General features: G+C 43.4%; 1 protein-coding gene across 4 annotated transcripts in view; it reads left to right on the top strand.

The window, feature by feature from the left end:
• The window catches only part of LOC145399062 (protein kinase shaggy-like), a 414,583-nt gene that overhangs the window by 357,643 nt on the left and 40,557 nt on the right, over positions 1 to 16,383 (top strand). For all 4 annotated transcript variants that reach the window (XR_013897221.1, XM_080271804.1, XM_080271805.1 and 1 more), the window contains exon 7: positions 13,889 to 14,075. Coding sequence is in view for 3 of the 4 variants with exons in the window: in XM_080271804.1 (XP_080127930.1) it covers positions 13,889 to 14,075 (187 nt within the window). In the remaining variant the exon portion in view is untranslated. The remainder of the gene's footprint in view (positions 1 to 13,888; positions 14,076 to 16,383) is intronic.

The following is a 16,383-nucleotide window of genomic DNA, read 5'->3' on the forward strand; positions in this document are numbered from 1 at the left end:
AATCTTATATTTAGCTTGCGCAGTGTCGCTAAGCTCTAGTGCAAACCATTTGCATATATTTGTGGGAATTGCTGTAAAATATTGAGATATATATATAAATTAGTGTACTTACTTTTATTTATTATTATTCTATCTATTGCCAGACGCCTTAATCCCGTAAGGGATGGCCACTGGCCACAAACAAGCAACAAATCGCCTCCATGGCACCCTCTACCCCGCCATTTCACTGCCCTGCTCCCAGCTGACACCCCCCTCTCTCATATTCTTCTCCACTCCATCCCTCCATCTCATCCTTGGCCTCCACCTCACTCACATACACTCTCCTCGTTAGTGTCTCACTCTTCATCCCCTCCATATTACCAAACCACCTCAGTGTGTTTCTCCTAACGCTTCCTATCACATCCATATCCAAACCGCAACGCTCCCTCACTTCCTTCTTTGTCAGTCTGTCTCTCCATGTAACTTGGACTCCACATGCTCCTCTCAGATAACTCATTTATTTCCACAGCTCTCACTCTTGACTTCTGTTCCTCCAACAAGGTCAAAGCTTCACTTCCATACATTAGAGCTGGTATCACAATACCATCACCTAGTAACTCTTTCACTCGTGAAGTTTAAACAGAGGAGTGAGCAGGCTAAGGAGCGGACTGGAGGGATAGGGAAACAAAGGCTGTGATGTTGCCAGTTTTACTTTTATCTGCATTTTTGCAAGATGTTTTATATAATAATTCAATATAGATATAGAGTAGCATGTGTAATTCCTTACAAAAATCATTAAAACCTATTACAGGTGAGCCCTTAATTCACGCGAGGGTTTGGTTCCCTGACCCTTCGCGTATGTGGTAAATTCACGTACAGTAATCCCTCTAATATCCGGACGCCCAATAACCGAACATCCCCACTAACCGAACCTTATCGTCCTGGGATCAAACATTCCCAAAATGGTCCGAAAATCCAAAAAAAATTGGAAAAAAAATCGATTTTTTGCCGTCCGTAATTTGAACTTGCCGCGCGCGCCGCGTGAGAGCATTGTTTTGGTTCGTCATTCCTCCGACGTCCGATAGAGCGCCGCTGCATCCTCCCCACTTCCCGCCTGTCTCTCACCGCGACAAGACCTACGCTCTTCGTCATGGCTGCCCACGTGCTCGCTTTTGTGGTGGTGCCGTACTTGCTGCAGGCCTCCTGCTGCTCTCTGCCCTACTCTTAGTGTGTGTGATGATGGCCCCGCCTCCTGAGAAAAGGAAGAGAGTGGTGTTGACTCTGGAGAAGAAACGGGAGATATTGGAGAAGGTTGATGCGGGTTGGTCTTCCTCTCGCATTCTCCGCGAGTTCAACCTGGCCCGGTCGACTTTGTTTGATATCAAGCGTTCCCGAGACAAGCTCATGCAGTACACGGCTGACTTCTCGTCGAGAAGCAAACGCAACGTGGAGAGGAAGGATATGTTTACTCCCAAGTATGCAGAGATCGACCGCTCCACGTTGATTTGGTATCGACAGCAACGTGCAGCTGGTGTGATGGTACGTGGAACGGAGCTGAAGGCTGCTGCTGAGAAGTTTGCAAGGCTTCACGACACCCTAGATTTCAAGGCATCCGAGGGTTGGCTCTTCGCGTTCAAGTTGCGACATGGCCTTACTAACCGTAAAGCACATGGCGAAGCATTGGACGCTAACGAGGATGGAGTGGACGAGTTTCAGCACAAGGTGAAAGGCTTGATCGACAGGGAGGGCCTCACTCTCGGTCAAGTCTATAACGCTGACGAAACTGGCCTATTCTATCGCTCGGTGCCAACGAACACTCTCGCCGATGAGACGGAGAAGCGTGTACCTGGCCGCAAGCTTTCTAAGGAACGGATATCTGCTTTGTGTTGTGCCAATGCTAACGGCATGCACCGGCTTAAGCCCGTTATTGTTGGCCGTGCAAAGCAGCCTCGGTGCCTTCGTGGGGTGATGGATGTCCTTCCTGTCGTATGGTACCATTCTTTGAAAGCATGGTTCACAGCTGTGATTTTCAAAGACTGGTTTCACCATCACTTCGTCAAGGAGGTCATACATTACCAGACGAAGACACTGGGAATTCCTCGCGACCAGGTAAAGGCTCTCCTTCTCCTCGACAATGCACCTGCCCACCCGTGCGACAAGGACTTGGTTGCTGAGAATGGCCATATTAGGTGCATGTTTCTGCCACCTAATACGACTGCTCTCATTCAACCAATGGACCAAGGAGTGATCGTGGCAACAAAGCGCCTGTACCGTCGGAAGTTCCTGGACGAGGTGATGGTGGTTCTCGAGGACGAGGACGAGCGCAGGGAAGGACGTGACACTCGAGGCAAGCGGACTTTGGAAAACCTTCGCCGCTACAACATCAAGTCTGCGCTGTACAACTGGGCTAGTGCATGGAAGGAAGTCCCTGTGAAAACTCTTGAAAATGGTTGGTCTCGTCTGCTTCTCGGAACAGATGTGGAGTACGATTTCCTAGGGTTTGACGTGGATGACTTCCATGCACGGCTACGTACGCACGGCCACGATGTTGATGTGGACGATGTTCGTGAGTGGTTGGACGACGACGAGGGCGATCCTGGGTATCAGACGTTGTCTGATATCGAGATCGCGTCTTCGGTTGCTGGTGTCAGTCCCGAACTTGAAGATTCCGACGACGAAGGCGATGATGATGCAGACTCCGCCCAGCAGGACACTACTCCAGCCATCCCCAAGCTGAGCGCACTCCGGGAACATCTAGAGTTCGTCCTAGACTACCTGGAACACCCGGACTGCGACAGGGAGATGGGGCCCTTGGGACTCGTGGAGGAAGTGCGTGCTTTCCGGCAGCGCATCATCAATCGCCAGAATCGTCGGTCCTTGCGTCAGTCAACGATTGACAGTTTTTTCAGGCCCGTGACCCCTGCTGTGCCAAGCCCTGGTTCCACCCCGTTGCCTCCCCAAGACAGGCCCTCATGCTCCGAGCCACAGCCCAGCACATCAGCTACAGTGGAGTCACCGCTCGACGTGAGTTTGCGGCTGTCTTCAGAGTCTTCTGTAGTCGGTACGCCATCACCACTACCCACCGATGCACCCCTTGGACGCCTGCCAGTGATACTCTCGGGCTCTGACAGTGAATAAACAGCAAGAACTTCTCCACTAGACCGCACGGGAATTTTGAGTGTTGTGCAGTGAAAAAAACGGTGTGTTGTGTTAAGGTTTTCAAGTTGGGAGAAAAGACTAAGTAGAAAAGAAATTTAACGTAACTAACCTTCTTTGTTTTGGCTTTGGAAACTTAAAAAACTTGGGAAAAGTTAATGTGCAACACTTAAATTTAATGGAACATTATTTGGACTAAAGTGAACACTGTGAAAAGAACGGACTTCTGTGTGTTAGTGACTAAGTTCAGTGCAAGACTTCAGGAAGAGTGTAGTGCAAGTGCTTCAGGAAATCGTTCTTACTGTCAGAGTCCGAGAGGAGGCGGTTATTCATCGAGGTGGCCAGGGACTTGCTGTAAGTAGCCAAAATGTTTCATGTTGTACTATTTTCCATACTATATTTACCAGAATGTTTCATATTGTATTTTTTCCCATACTATACTTACCAGAAAGTGTCATACTGTACTTCTTTCCATACTAAACTTACCTCATGCATGTGCAGTAGGAATGTGTTTTTCAGAGTTCGGTTAGGTTCGGTTAGAGTCCATAAGTACCAGAATGTTTATTAATGTATGAACATACTTCTAAACCCACATTTTATGTGTCTATTGCATTTATTTCAGTCATTTATGTGCCTTATTGGTGTGATTTGGGTGTTAAATAGGTGCTATGCATGTCCGGAGGGAGTTGTATAGGTGTTTCTCTGTGTTAGGGTCCGTAAGTACAAGTCCATAAGCTGGGGCCCAATATCCGGACAAAACCAATATCCGAACCTACCAATGGCTCTATTGATCCGGATATTGGAGTGATTACTGTATATGTTCTGCCTTTGTGTGCACATAATTACGCATGTCTGTAAGTATATTACATCTGAATAATACTGTTTATGCACTGCATACACCTTATAAACTAGCATAAAGTATGAAAAACAACAAAAATATAAGAAATTTAAAACTGAAACCTGACAAGCACAGGCTTAGGTGGAGACACTTCAGCAGTCTGGTGCACTAGCCCTCACTGCCTCCCGTATGCTACATTCTTCCTTCTTTATTGTATGAACAGTTGACTCATTCACCCAAAACATGCGGTTCCAAGACAATTCACAGGCGTAGGTGGAGACACTTTAGCACAGTCTGGTGCACTAGCCCTCACTGTCTCCCGTATGCTACGTTCTGCCTTCTTTATTGTATGAACAGTTGACTCACCCCAAACATACGGTTCTGAGACAATTCACCATCAAATCAATTCACCGTCAAAACATGGACAATTCCCCATCATTATATTAATATACTTATTATTGATTAATTAATACTTTAATAACTAATTTTCAGGGGGATTTTATAACTCATATAAGTAAAAAACTAGTGTACTGTACTTGCTAAATAAACTGATATGTAAATAAATGACGGGGAATCGGCCTGACGGAGAATTGTCGCCAACATTCCTCCCTGAAGTTTGTCCAACACTTTAACTTTGTCTGTGACACCACTTTACCAGCCTGCTTTGGTGTGTTACCACATGCATCACTAGCACTACACTTAGGCCCCATGTTGGCAGACAAGGCAAGCAATCACTGGAAGGCAGAAAAATAAGCCACAAATACCAATTCTTGAGTCACGCATGATTCGACTGTCAGATTCAAACTGACTGTGGTGCGTGGTAGACCGACCTTCCACACACACATACATATAGGTATGCACACGGGCAGCAGGTAGGCATTTTTTATATTTTATTTATTTCTCTTGTATATTGAAATTACTTATTTGAATACTATAATTTTATGTTTTAATTATTGTACGAAAAATTCATGGATAACCGAAATCGCGTGAAAAAAAGTTCACGTGAATTAAGGGTTTACCTGTATTTAAATCAAATATCCCCAGCCTAATAAATTATTAGGCTTTGGATATTTGATTTAAATAATAGGTTTTAATGATTTTTATAAGGAATTGCATATGCTACTCTTAATAAATAATGTATTTTAATTTATTATTTATTAATAATAATAATGTAAAAAATAATAAAACACATTATCCCTGCTGAAGCATTTTAAGAAATGCTACTACCCTCCATCCCTCTCGCCTCCCCCAGAACCCTCACAACCCGCCCAAGCCTCCCCAATCCCTTGTCCAGACATACGGGAAGCTCCCAAGACCACGTGTCCCTTGGATTGCACAGTGCGCAATCCAAGGGACAGGTGCGCAAGGCAGGTGCACAAGTGCAAATCTAGTTGTTCAAGCGCAGCTAAATTTGCACTTGCGCATCCCCCCTTTCATATGCACAAGCGCAATATTGCACATGGTCTCGTGCAGTGCGCAATGCGCAAACGGTATTCCCCGGAGCGCAATGGTGCACAATTGCGCTTTGTGCAAGTGTTTGCGCACCTGCCCAGCACTGGTATATATACACACACGTATACACATGCAGTGATTCCTTGTTGGTTGGTTATTTCGCAGTGTTGGTACCTTGCCTAGTGAGTGGTAAAGAAATTGCATGATAACGAAAGCAAAGAACCTATGGAAGTTATCCTAACCGGTACCTGGCACCCCACTAGGAAACCCAAATTTTTCCCCCATACAACAATTTAGACTCACTAATACATACATACTGTTATGGTAGGTATCAGAGACACACACACGCACACATAGGCATGGTTTGGTTAATAGAAAATTATGAAAACGGCACAATGATTAAGAAACACGTACCATATAGAGACCTGAGATGGGCTTTGAGATGAGGGGTTCTGGGGCCAAGGGTTGGAGAGACTGTGGTCTCCACCACTTGGGATTAACTCTGAGTATAGACTCATCTTTTAATCCACCAAAGTCATCAGAAACCACAGATTTTGCACCATCATTGTCGGCAGATACCAGCTCAGATGCGCAATAATGAAGTTTTTTAGCCAAAAAATGTATGATACAGGCAGGAATGCAGATTTTCATGTAGTGTTGATACTGAAAACCTCTATAACCAAGTGTGGAATAAGCAAGGGATCAGTGTGTTTGTGTGTATATATACTGTATATATATATATATATATATATATATATATATACACACTGAAGAGACTCGCCAGCAGGTCCAATCCTTTCACGCCTGATAATCTCCACTTGCTCTCCCTGACACACTGCACACATTAATTCAGCATTATCCCGCAGTCTCCCTGTAGTACCACTACATCACTTATGCACCCACTTATCGCAGACACTGCAGAAGATGGAATTACTTCTTATGCCCATCTGACAAATCACACTTGGCCACTCTTCCTCTTCTTTGACAGTACTGCCTCCAATCTTAGATATCTATCTATCTATTGCCAGACGCCTCAATCCCGTTTGGGGTGGCCACAAACAAATCGCCTCCAAGTCGCCCTGTCCCCCGCCATTTCTCTGCCCTGCTTCCAACTAACACCCTCCTCTCTCATATACCTCTCCAGCCCATCCCTCCATCTCATCCTCGGCCTCCCCCTCCCTCTTCCCCCCTCCACCTCACTCACATACACTCTCTTCGTCAGTCTTTCACCTTCCATCCTCTCCACATGGCCAAACCACCTCAGTGTGTTCCTTATAACACTTCCTATCACATCCACATTAACACCACAACGCTCCTTTATATCCTCATTCGTCAGCCTATCTCTCCATGTGACTCCACAGGCTCCTCTTAAATAACTCATTTCCACTGCTCTCACTCTTGACTTGTGTCCTTCCAACAACGTCCAAGCTTCACTTCCGTACGTTAGATTTGGTATCACAATACTGTCATGTAGTAACTTTTTCACTTCCATGCTCACTTCCCTGTTTCTTATCACTGCTCTCAAAGAACCAGCAACCTTTCTTCCCTGCTCTACCCTTTCAAGCACTTCACCCTCCAAACCTCCATCCTTACTCATCACACTACCCAAGTACTTAAACGTACTCACATTTTCCAATTCCTCACCATCCAACCTCACTGTACATTCACAGACTTCACCTCTCTCAAAGACCATCACTTTACTCTTCCCTACATTCACCTTTAGATTCCGTTTCTTACACACTCTCCCAAACTCTTCCACCAAGCCTTGCAGCTCCCCTTCGTCTTCACTCAACAACAGAGTATCATCTGCAAACAACAGTACAGGGAGTTTCCAATCACTATCCTCTCTCACCAGGGCCACTCCAACATTCACTACCCTACCTTGTACCTCTTTTATTACCCCATCCATGTACAGATTGAACAACCATGGAGACATGACACATCCCTGTTTCAACCCAACTTTCAAAGAGAAAAATTCACTTAGTTCACCATCCACACGCACTGCAGCCTTTGCACCATCGTTCATTCTCTTCACAGCATTCAACAACTTCCCATCTATTCCATATATTCTTAACACTTTCCACAATCCTTGTCTATCCACCCTGTCATATGCTTTCTCCAAATCCCTGAAAGCCGCATACAACTTCTTTCCCTTCTCTAGAAACTTTTCCACTAAAGATCTAAGAATGAATATCTGATCTACACAACCTCTTCCCTTCCTAAAGCCTCCCTGTTCTTCTCCAACTAATTTCTCTGTTCTTTCTCTAAGTCTGTCAATAAGTATCCTACCATACACTTTTCCTATTATACTGAGAAGATCTATGATTACCAATAAGTATCCTACCATACACTTTTCCTATTATACTAAGAAGACAAATGCCCCTATGATGACCACACACTTCTTTGTCCCCTTTTCCTTTGTACAAGGGAATAATTATACCTGACTTAGATATCACTTTTATTTTATCTGCATGTACTGTTAATCCCTTGTGCCCCATACCATCTCTCCACATCCTAAATCTTTCCTCTGCCTCCCTTTCATTCTCTGCAGTCAACACCAAATCATGAGCATGCAACATCTCCCACAAGAGTCCATTTCTGAAGTCACGTGAGAGGGCTTCAAGTACCATGATAAACAACAGTCGACTCAAAACTGACGCCTGATGCACACCAACATTCACGGAAAACTCGTCACTCAAATCTCCATTCATCTTACCTGGGTGCCAGCACCCACATACATGGCCATAACCACCCTAACCAGCCACTCCTCGATCCCAAGCTTTCTCATTGCCCACTTCACCACCTCTCTAGGGACTCTGTCAAAGGCCTTCTCCAAGTCAAAAAAACAAAGTACAGTTCCCTTTTCTTTCCTCTATATTTTTCCTGAAGCTGTCGAACTATGAATATGGTGTCAGTCATCCCTTTGCCTGGCATAAACCCAAACTGCATCTCATCAGTATTCACTCTTAATCATACTTTCTGGAACTCTGTCCATTATCTTCATTATCTAATTTAAGAGCTGTATACCTCTGTAATTTCCTCTTTCCAGGGCATCACCCTTCCCCTTGTACACATTTACAATTACATTCTTCAGCCAGTCCTCTGGGACAACACACTCATATATAATCATGTTTATCAGGTCAGTGGCTAACCTCACTGCTGTATATCCTGAGGCCTTCAACATTTCAGCAGTCAACCCAAACACCTGCTGCCTTCCCCATCCGCATCCTGCCTCACTTACAATAGCAGCGTCAATCAAAGGCCAATGGCCAAATTCTGGATCTGCTGGCTCCAAACCTTCCCTGTCCCAGCCAGACTACTCATTCAACAACTGACATAATGCACTCTCCATGCGTCTTTAACCCCTAAAAGACGGGCATCGTAATATTTTGACATACACTCAGGACGGGCATAATCGGCAGGTGCGGTATGGTGGGGGATTTGTGAGGGGGGAGGTGTGGAGGGTTGTGGGGGTTGTGTGGTGATGCGGGTATGGGGACTGGGTTCTTGGGGGAGGTCAGGGGTGGGGGTGGGGGGTAGGGTGGAGGTGGAGGGTGATAGGTGGGGATGATAAATGAGGGGTCAGGAGAGGGGTGGGGGTGAAAAGGGTACAAAGTACAAAGGAGTACAAAAGAAAGCGAACAGCAACAGACCTTATGGTCCTTTTGAGGCTGTTTGTTACAGAGTAGACTCTGACTATGATATCTAACTCTACTTGCTGAAGGATAAGGACAGTAAAGCAAGAAGAGTCCCCCCGCCTCCAAACCCTCCAGTTAAAACTGGTAAGAAAAAGTGAGACAAACCACCATGCAACATGGAAAAACTGACATGGAAATTTCATAGGAAAGACTGAAAAGGAAAAGTTACATTCTATAATACTTTATCTATAAGCTACCAGTATGACTAACCTGGAAGAGAAAATAGTAAAGTAAAATGAATAATCGAATAAATAAATAATGCATAACCACGTACGGGTACGTTGAGTTAACGGAGTGTGTGCGGACACAGCATGGAAATTCCATAGCACACAGTGCGGATGTTCAGGGGTGGTGCGGCAGCCTTGCCTGGCGCTGTTAAGGTAGGCAGCAGTCAATCAGGCCCCAGCTCCATTCATTCCACTGAAACTAGGAGCATTCCCATGCGGGACAAGCACACAAGTCACATCCTGAAGCAGTAACCCCTGGTACATTAAAAAAATCCCCATGGTGGTCACTTGACTAACAAGGATCCAGTGATCCACAGCCCGTCACAGGTCGAAAATATGAGTAGTGACCGTTAACTCAGGGCCATCTGTGCAGATCCTAGTCTGTGCATATACTATATTTGCATTGAATAAATTGACCCGGACTCTAAAAACAGTAAAATATGATAAATATGATTATATATGATTGTGTTGTCCCAGAGGATTGGCTGAAGAATGTAATTGTAAATGTGTACAAGGGGAAGGGTGATGCCCTGGAAAGAGGAAATTACAGAGGTATACAGCTCTTAGATCAGATAATGAAAATAATGGAGAGAGAGTTCTAAAAAGTATGATTAAGAGTGAATACTGATGAGATGCAGTTTGGGTTTATGCCAGGCAAAGGGACAACTGACACCATATTCAGTGTTCGACAGCGTCAGGAAAATATATAGGAAAGAAAAGGGAACTGTACTTTGTTTTTTTTTTGACATGGAGAAGGCCTCTGACGGAGTCCCTAGAGAGGTAGTGAAGTGGGGGTAGAAGTGGGGGTTGGAGTTTTTGGGTTGTTTGGGGGGTATGGGGGTGGGGGGTGGAGGAGGGTAGGTGGTTCAGGGTGGTGGGGGTAGGGGGATGGCAGTAGGGGGTGGTGGGGGGGTGGGAGAGTAGGGGGTGGGGGGGAAGTAGCTGTGGGGATTGTGGGGGACATGTGGGATGGGGGTGGGGGTGGGGAGGGTAGGGATGGTGGGAGGAAGGGGGTTAGGTGTGGTAGGGGGCTGTGGATGGTAATGGGGGATGGTGGGGGGAGCTGGGGGGGCGGTGGGGGTTTGGGGTGGGGTGGTGGGGGGAGGGCAGGGGGGAGGGGTGGGGGGAAGAGGGTGAGGGTAGATGGCACGTGGTGTGTGGGTGTTGTGGTAGGGGGTTGGGGTGGGTGGGTTGGGTTTGGGGGGGGGGGCTTGACCACATACTGTATGTGGACACCCATCTTTTTGGCCTTAGCACCCATTGACAGCATATGCTGACACCCATCTTTTAGGGGTTAATATTGCCACTGTTCACCACTGCCCTACCTTTATCATTCTTCACACACTACTCACTTATAATTTTTTGATTATCCCTCTTCACCTGATTTGCCACCTTAAATATCATATTGAGGTTATCAGGTAAAAGTCGCTGTGACTTAGACTTCACCCAGTATACGTCTCTTCTAGCCCTACGCCTGGCAGCCAAGTATTCCTCTTTGTTACCATCTTTCTTCCATTCCTGGAAAAGCCTTGTTTTCTCCTTAACTGCAGCATCAATGCCCTCATCCCACCACCAAGTTACTTTATGTCTTGGTGGGCCTCTTGTCCAACTGCATTCTACATCATAACTCTCAAGAGGTTCTTGAGGGTTCTGTACTGTTCTTTAATGCCTCTGTCACTGGCTCCCTGTACAGCCTCTGTCAGTGGCTCCCTGTTCAGCCACCACTCTCCTCATCTTGCAATAGACCGCATCCCTTACTGCTTGTTTGTCCAGTTTCCATGTTTTCCTCTTAGGTGCATAGTCCTCTTTTTCTTCACTTGCTCTTTAAGTACCATGTCAGATAACAATAATTTGTGCTGCTGCACGCACTCCTCGCTTCCTATGACTAACATTCCTCACTAGCCTCCTATCAGCCCTCCTGACCAGGAAATAATCTGTTTGACTGCCATTTCCCCTAGACTCATATGTAATCAACCTTCTCTCTCTTTCCCTAAAATGTGTGTTGCACACACACACACACACACACACACACACACACACACACACACACACACACACACGATATAAATAACAGTTAGCATTCATGGTGAATGTGGAAATAATTTGAGTTTAGTGACCAGACCCATGATTTACCGATTAGTTAATGAAGGCGTTAATTAACTACACAAGGTAATTTATGGTGGTATAGATATTTTCAAACGATAACCAAATAAACATTGAAGATGCACCCAAGTCCCCACATGCACCTCAGGATGAGCAGAGGGGCAGTAATCGGAGGTGCTCTGGTGTTTGTCTTTCTCACAGGCACTGCTGACCCGTATGGCTGACTCTTCTTGCCATGATAAAAAGCACCAGAAGCTTAGAGTAAGTAGAGACGGATCAGCCAATATCCGGCCAAGGTTGTGGCGAGTGGCTTGCTATGCTGGATGCGATAGTACCAATACTTTTCTCACCCACCCCTCCACTACCCACCACCTTCCACCACTCACTACTGTTCAAAGCCCCTTTTCCTCTTTAAAAGAAAAAATACACTCACTGCATTTTAATGGTTTGTTAATCAGTGTTTACTAGTCATTTATTTATTTATTTTTTACATTTTAAATTTGAGGGGATCAAGTTTGTCGCCTGGTATTATCACTCTCACACATCCCCTAACCCCTTGACCGCACCTGTCACCACTTATTCACTTACCTTGTACAGAAGCTGTAGTTTGGTGGGTAGGTTGGGGGCACCTGCAAATTTGTGGCGGCAGACCCATCCTGCTGTGTTTTGTGTAGGAGCTGATGTATGTATGGGAGACTTGCAGATGTGGCCATTTTGAACCCACATCCTTGGTGATTGACCAGGAGCTAGACACTGTATATAGCTAATAAGTGTTTATGAGCTTACATCAACCTCTGGAGAAAGAAATTTGAACTGATGAGACATTGCCATCTTAAAAGCATTCTGATATACAGTGCAAGCTTCAACAGTTCTTGGGGGTTTAGACTCTATAATGCCAAGTTGTCTGGTCTCTCATGCTGCAGGGTCTCTGGTGTCGACCTGTCTCTTGTCCTTCACGATTCACCCATATCGGTAGTTTTTAGTCTAGCATTATTGTTTTGTGGTCATTTTTTGAGGAGGATGTAATTTTTTAAACTTTAACAATGTAAGCAGTTATAGACCTTAACAAAATATTAATTTTTTTGTTTAATCTAGAGAAAAAAAAAACTAGAAGCTGCTTTTTTTATGTTGCACAAATTAAACTTTCTTTGTCTTCTGTTTTTTTTTCAGCTTACAGTTTTTTAAGCCATTTTATTTTTTAATACAATGTGTTGATTTAATAATTGAGATGGGTTGCCTTCATTTATTTTGTTATTCTGATACTGATGGAGGTTGTTTTTTAACTTTTAACCACCTTAGTGAATGTTAGTTGTTAGTTAAGTTGTTAGGTCATTGCAGGTTTCTGTTCCTTTCAGATTTTCTGATCTTAATGTAAAAAGTAAATATAGTTTGGAAGAAATGATTGGTTATCTTCAAAATTAATAAAGAAGTGGCTTACCTGATTAGCTGAAGATTTTCCATGCCTCTGTACTAAAGCAACTACACCCAAGAGACTTAATAAGTTGCCATTTTCGTTCCTCCTGATCAAGCCAGCTCACTATGGCTTGCTTGGGATACCAAAATGTTAAGGAAGATTTATATTGGTGACTGACTTTGGTCCCTTCATTGGCATAAAAGTTTTGATAATTGTTAAATTTGACTGTTAACCTTGGTAGGTTTAGTGGTAGAGGTCCAGAGTGGTAATATTTTCAGTCATTTTAGCTTTCGTGATTTTCATTCTACAGTATTTGATCATCAGTCATAGCCCCAGTTTCATACTACCTACATCCTGTAATTGAACTGTATTTTTATTCCCACGACTGCTGTTATTTAACACTTTTTCTCTCCCACTTTTTATCTTACATCCTCAACATCCTGCCATCTTTTCCAATCTCCTTTGACCATCACCCATCATCCATCATCTTTCCTTATTACAGCATATCAGCACTGTACCTTTCTTTCTTACCATTTCCCCTATCTTGACATCACCCATGTACAGTATCATGATTATCTTTTCCTTTATCCTTCTTCCCCTTCTGTAACACCTTGAAACCTACCCTCATCTCTCTCTCTCTCTCTCTCTCTCTCTCTCTCTCCAGTATAGCTCACAGTTTACAATATATTTTTGTTCTCTGTTCTATACAGCTTGGTATACTCTGTGCACTTTAATTTAACCTATAATTGCCAACTCCCCATAATGAATGCTCAGCTGTAACTGAAGATTAACACTAGTATATTAATATGGTGCTAGTCACAAAGTAGTGTTGTGGAAAGGATGTAGAATTGTAGTATTATCTTATTCCATCATTGAGCTGCAGGAAATAAGTTTAAAAAGGACAAAAGTCTCTGTCACAGGAAATAAGTTAAAAAAGGACAAAAGTCTCTGCCAAATTAAGGTGGAAGAACTATAATGCTGTCCTCTAGCCTGCCTAACTCATCATTTTCTTCCCCCTCAGGTGTTTCGACAGCGGACTCCGGAGGATGCCATCAATTTAGTATCGCGCCTTCTGGAGTATACCCCGTCAGCTCGCATCACCCCTCTCCAGGCCTGTGCTCACAAGTTCTTTGATGAACTCAGGGACCCCAACACCAGACTACCCAATAACCGCGAGCTGCCCCCTCTCTATAACTTTACAGAGCAGGGTAAGGATGTGACAGTGTACCTACTGTAGGAAATGTTACAGTATTGTTGAGGTATCCCATCTTCTCAGGTGACTGAGTTTTTGAGCCAGGTAGTGCTACCCAGGGGAATTAGTTGATATTATGGACTGCAGTAGCACTTCATCCTTATGTATACAGTATATACAGTAATCCCTCAGTTATCCATCATAACAGAGCCAAAGGCATGAATGGATACGAAGCACTCTCCTTTACCATACCTAAACCCATGCCCAGCCTGTATGTGCAGTACCCCTCCTTATTTTGACTGTGTTCTGAGATATTTCGGCTGTTTTTAGACCTGAAAGCACACATTGCAATATGCAATATAATCCTGAGCTAAGAAAACAATGCATTAAAAATGTATACACTTGATCTTCGATTTCCCAGACTGAAAGGGGGGGAGACAAGTCTGGGAACCCCGAAAGTCCGGGAATCACAAAAGTCAGGCTCCACATACTATTTCCCGGAATTTTTCCATACTTTTTCCGAATTAGAGGCTTCACCAAACCATGTTTCAGAGATTTGCCACCAGGTGGTCTAGCGTCGCCCAGCCTCCATTAAATATTTTTGTGGGGCTTTAAAGACCTGTGAAACTGTACCTAATACTAAGTTTATAATAATATTGCTATTTATAGGAATCTTTTTTTCATATTCAATCAAGTGCATATATATACCTGTATAGAAAGAATAACCAGGCTTTCAGAGAATCTTAGCTTAGGGACTAAAATGGTATGTTGTCTGTTTACATATATTTGAATAAATTGTGTGCAGTTAGTAAAAGGACCTTCAGGACTTCTGATGTGTGTGTATTAGCGTGCTTTTAAAGAAGTAAGTTGTTCCATTGAAAATAGTGTACATAACGATTGCTTAGTTGGTGAATCGGCCATATTATTCAAAACAAATGGGAGTGCGGTATGACACTATAATCACAGCAGAGTATGAGGAGTTGAAGTGTAAACTTACTAAACTGTGCAGTGGAGCCAGGGAAATATATTTAAAAGAATTCTTCATGTTAGACTTAGGCTACTAAGATGATCAAGACATTCAGCAGGTCCGCATTGTTATGAAAAGTCATATGTCATGCTGGGCAGCATATCGAAAGATGCTGCCAAATCTGCAGCTTCATATCTGTATTCTTTTGTTGATACTAATGAATGACAATTGTTTAAATCAATGTTATCTTGCTTTATGGATGGTTCTGGTAGAATTGCCGAGGCTTTGTCTCTGTTATGCTTACACAGATGAGTAAACTGACAAGAGCTGAGTTTACAAAATGACACTTATAATACATTATATATAATCATAAGGCTCCCATATTCTAATTTCTTTATAGCATATCATGCCATCTGAGTAATTTGATGATTATAATATGTTTTGGGGTGTTTTACTTTGTGTCAGAATTAAAAAGAAATTAAGTACTGGCTACTTTTTCAATGCCTACCCCACATCAGAGCTAGGCGACGGAAGCATACCTAGTGGCAGATTTCTGAAACAGGATTTGGTGAAGTGTCTAATTCTCCAATATTGTCCATCAATTGTTCTGATATTCTAGAGCATTCAGGAATGGAGGCTACCTATACCAACGTAATTAACATACACAGTACATAATAACGCTAACACAATAACAATAATAATAATAACAGACACAATAGTGGTATTTTGCAAGCTGCAACCTTAAGAATGGTTGGTTAGACAGTTGTTGATGAGACTGTGGAGAGTATGATAGAAGAAGATCAGAAAGCTGAGGAAAAAGAGGAAAATGAACAAAAAATGGAACACCCCAAGGTGAGCCAGCCACTCATCAGCTGACCATGATACAAACACACAATCATTGAATGTGATCTCTATCTTGGACTGAATCGGCAATTTTAATTGGAAAATATTTTAATCTTTATCATCATATAGGTTTGCACACCTAACTATTTGAAAGTCAGTGAAAAAGTTGTGCTTAATTTAATTATTAATAGAAAATAAGGATTCAGAGTGAAAATTTCTTAAAGTTAGCAGAAGTGGTTTGCCTTTAACCTAACAACTCGCCTTGACGGACTTTTGTTTTGTAATAAATATTGATTTACATTGCATGTACTTATTTTTGTACTCAAAATAAATATTTATGCAAAATAGAAATCTGTCAGGGCATGCTGATGATCTGAAAGAGAAATATCTGCTATCATTGGCGCAGTTTAGCTCTGAAACCCGTCTATCTATCTGTCTATTGCCAGACGCCATAATCCCGTAAGGGGTGGTCATTTGACTTTGAGTTATTTGTTTTACGGGGAGGGGCACTAAC

This window comes from Coenobita brevimanus, chromosome 47 (assembly GCF_032717465.1).
Source record: "Coenobita brevimanus isolate Jiangsu-jjx chromosome 47, ASM3271746v2, whole genome shotgun sequence".
Taxonomy (NCBI): domain Eukaryota; kingdom Metazoa; phylum Arthropoda; class Malacostraca; order Decapoda; family Coenobitidae; genus Coenobita; species Coenobita brevimanus.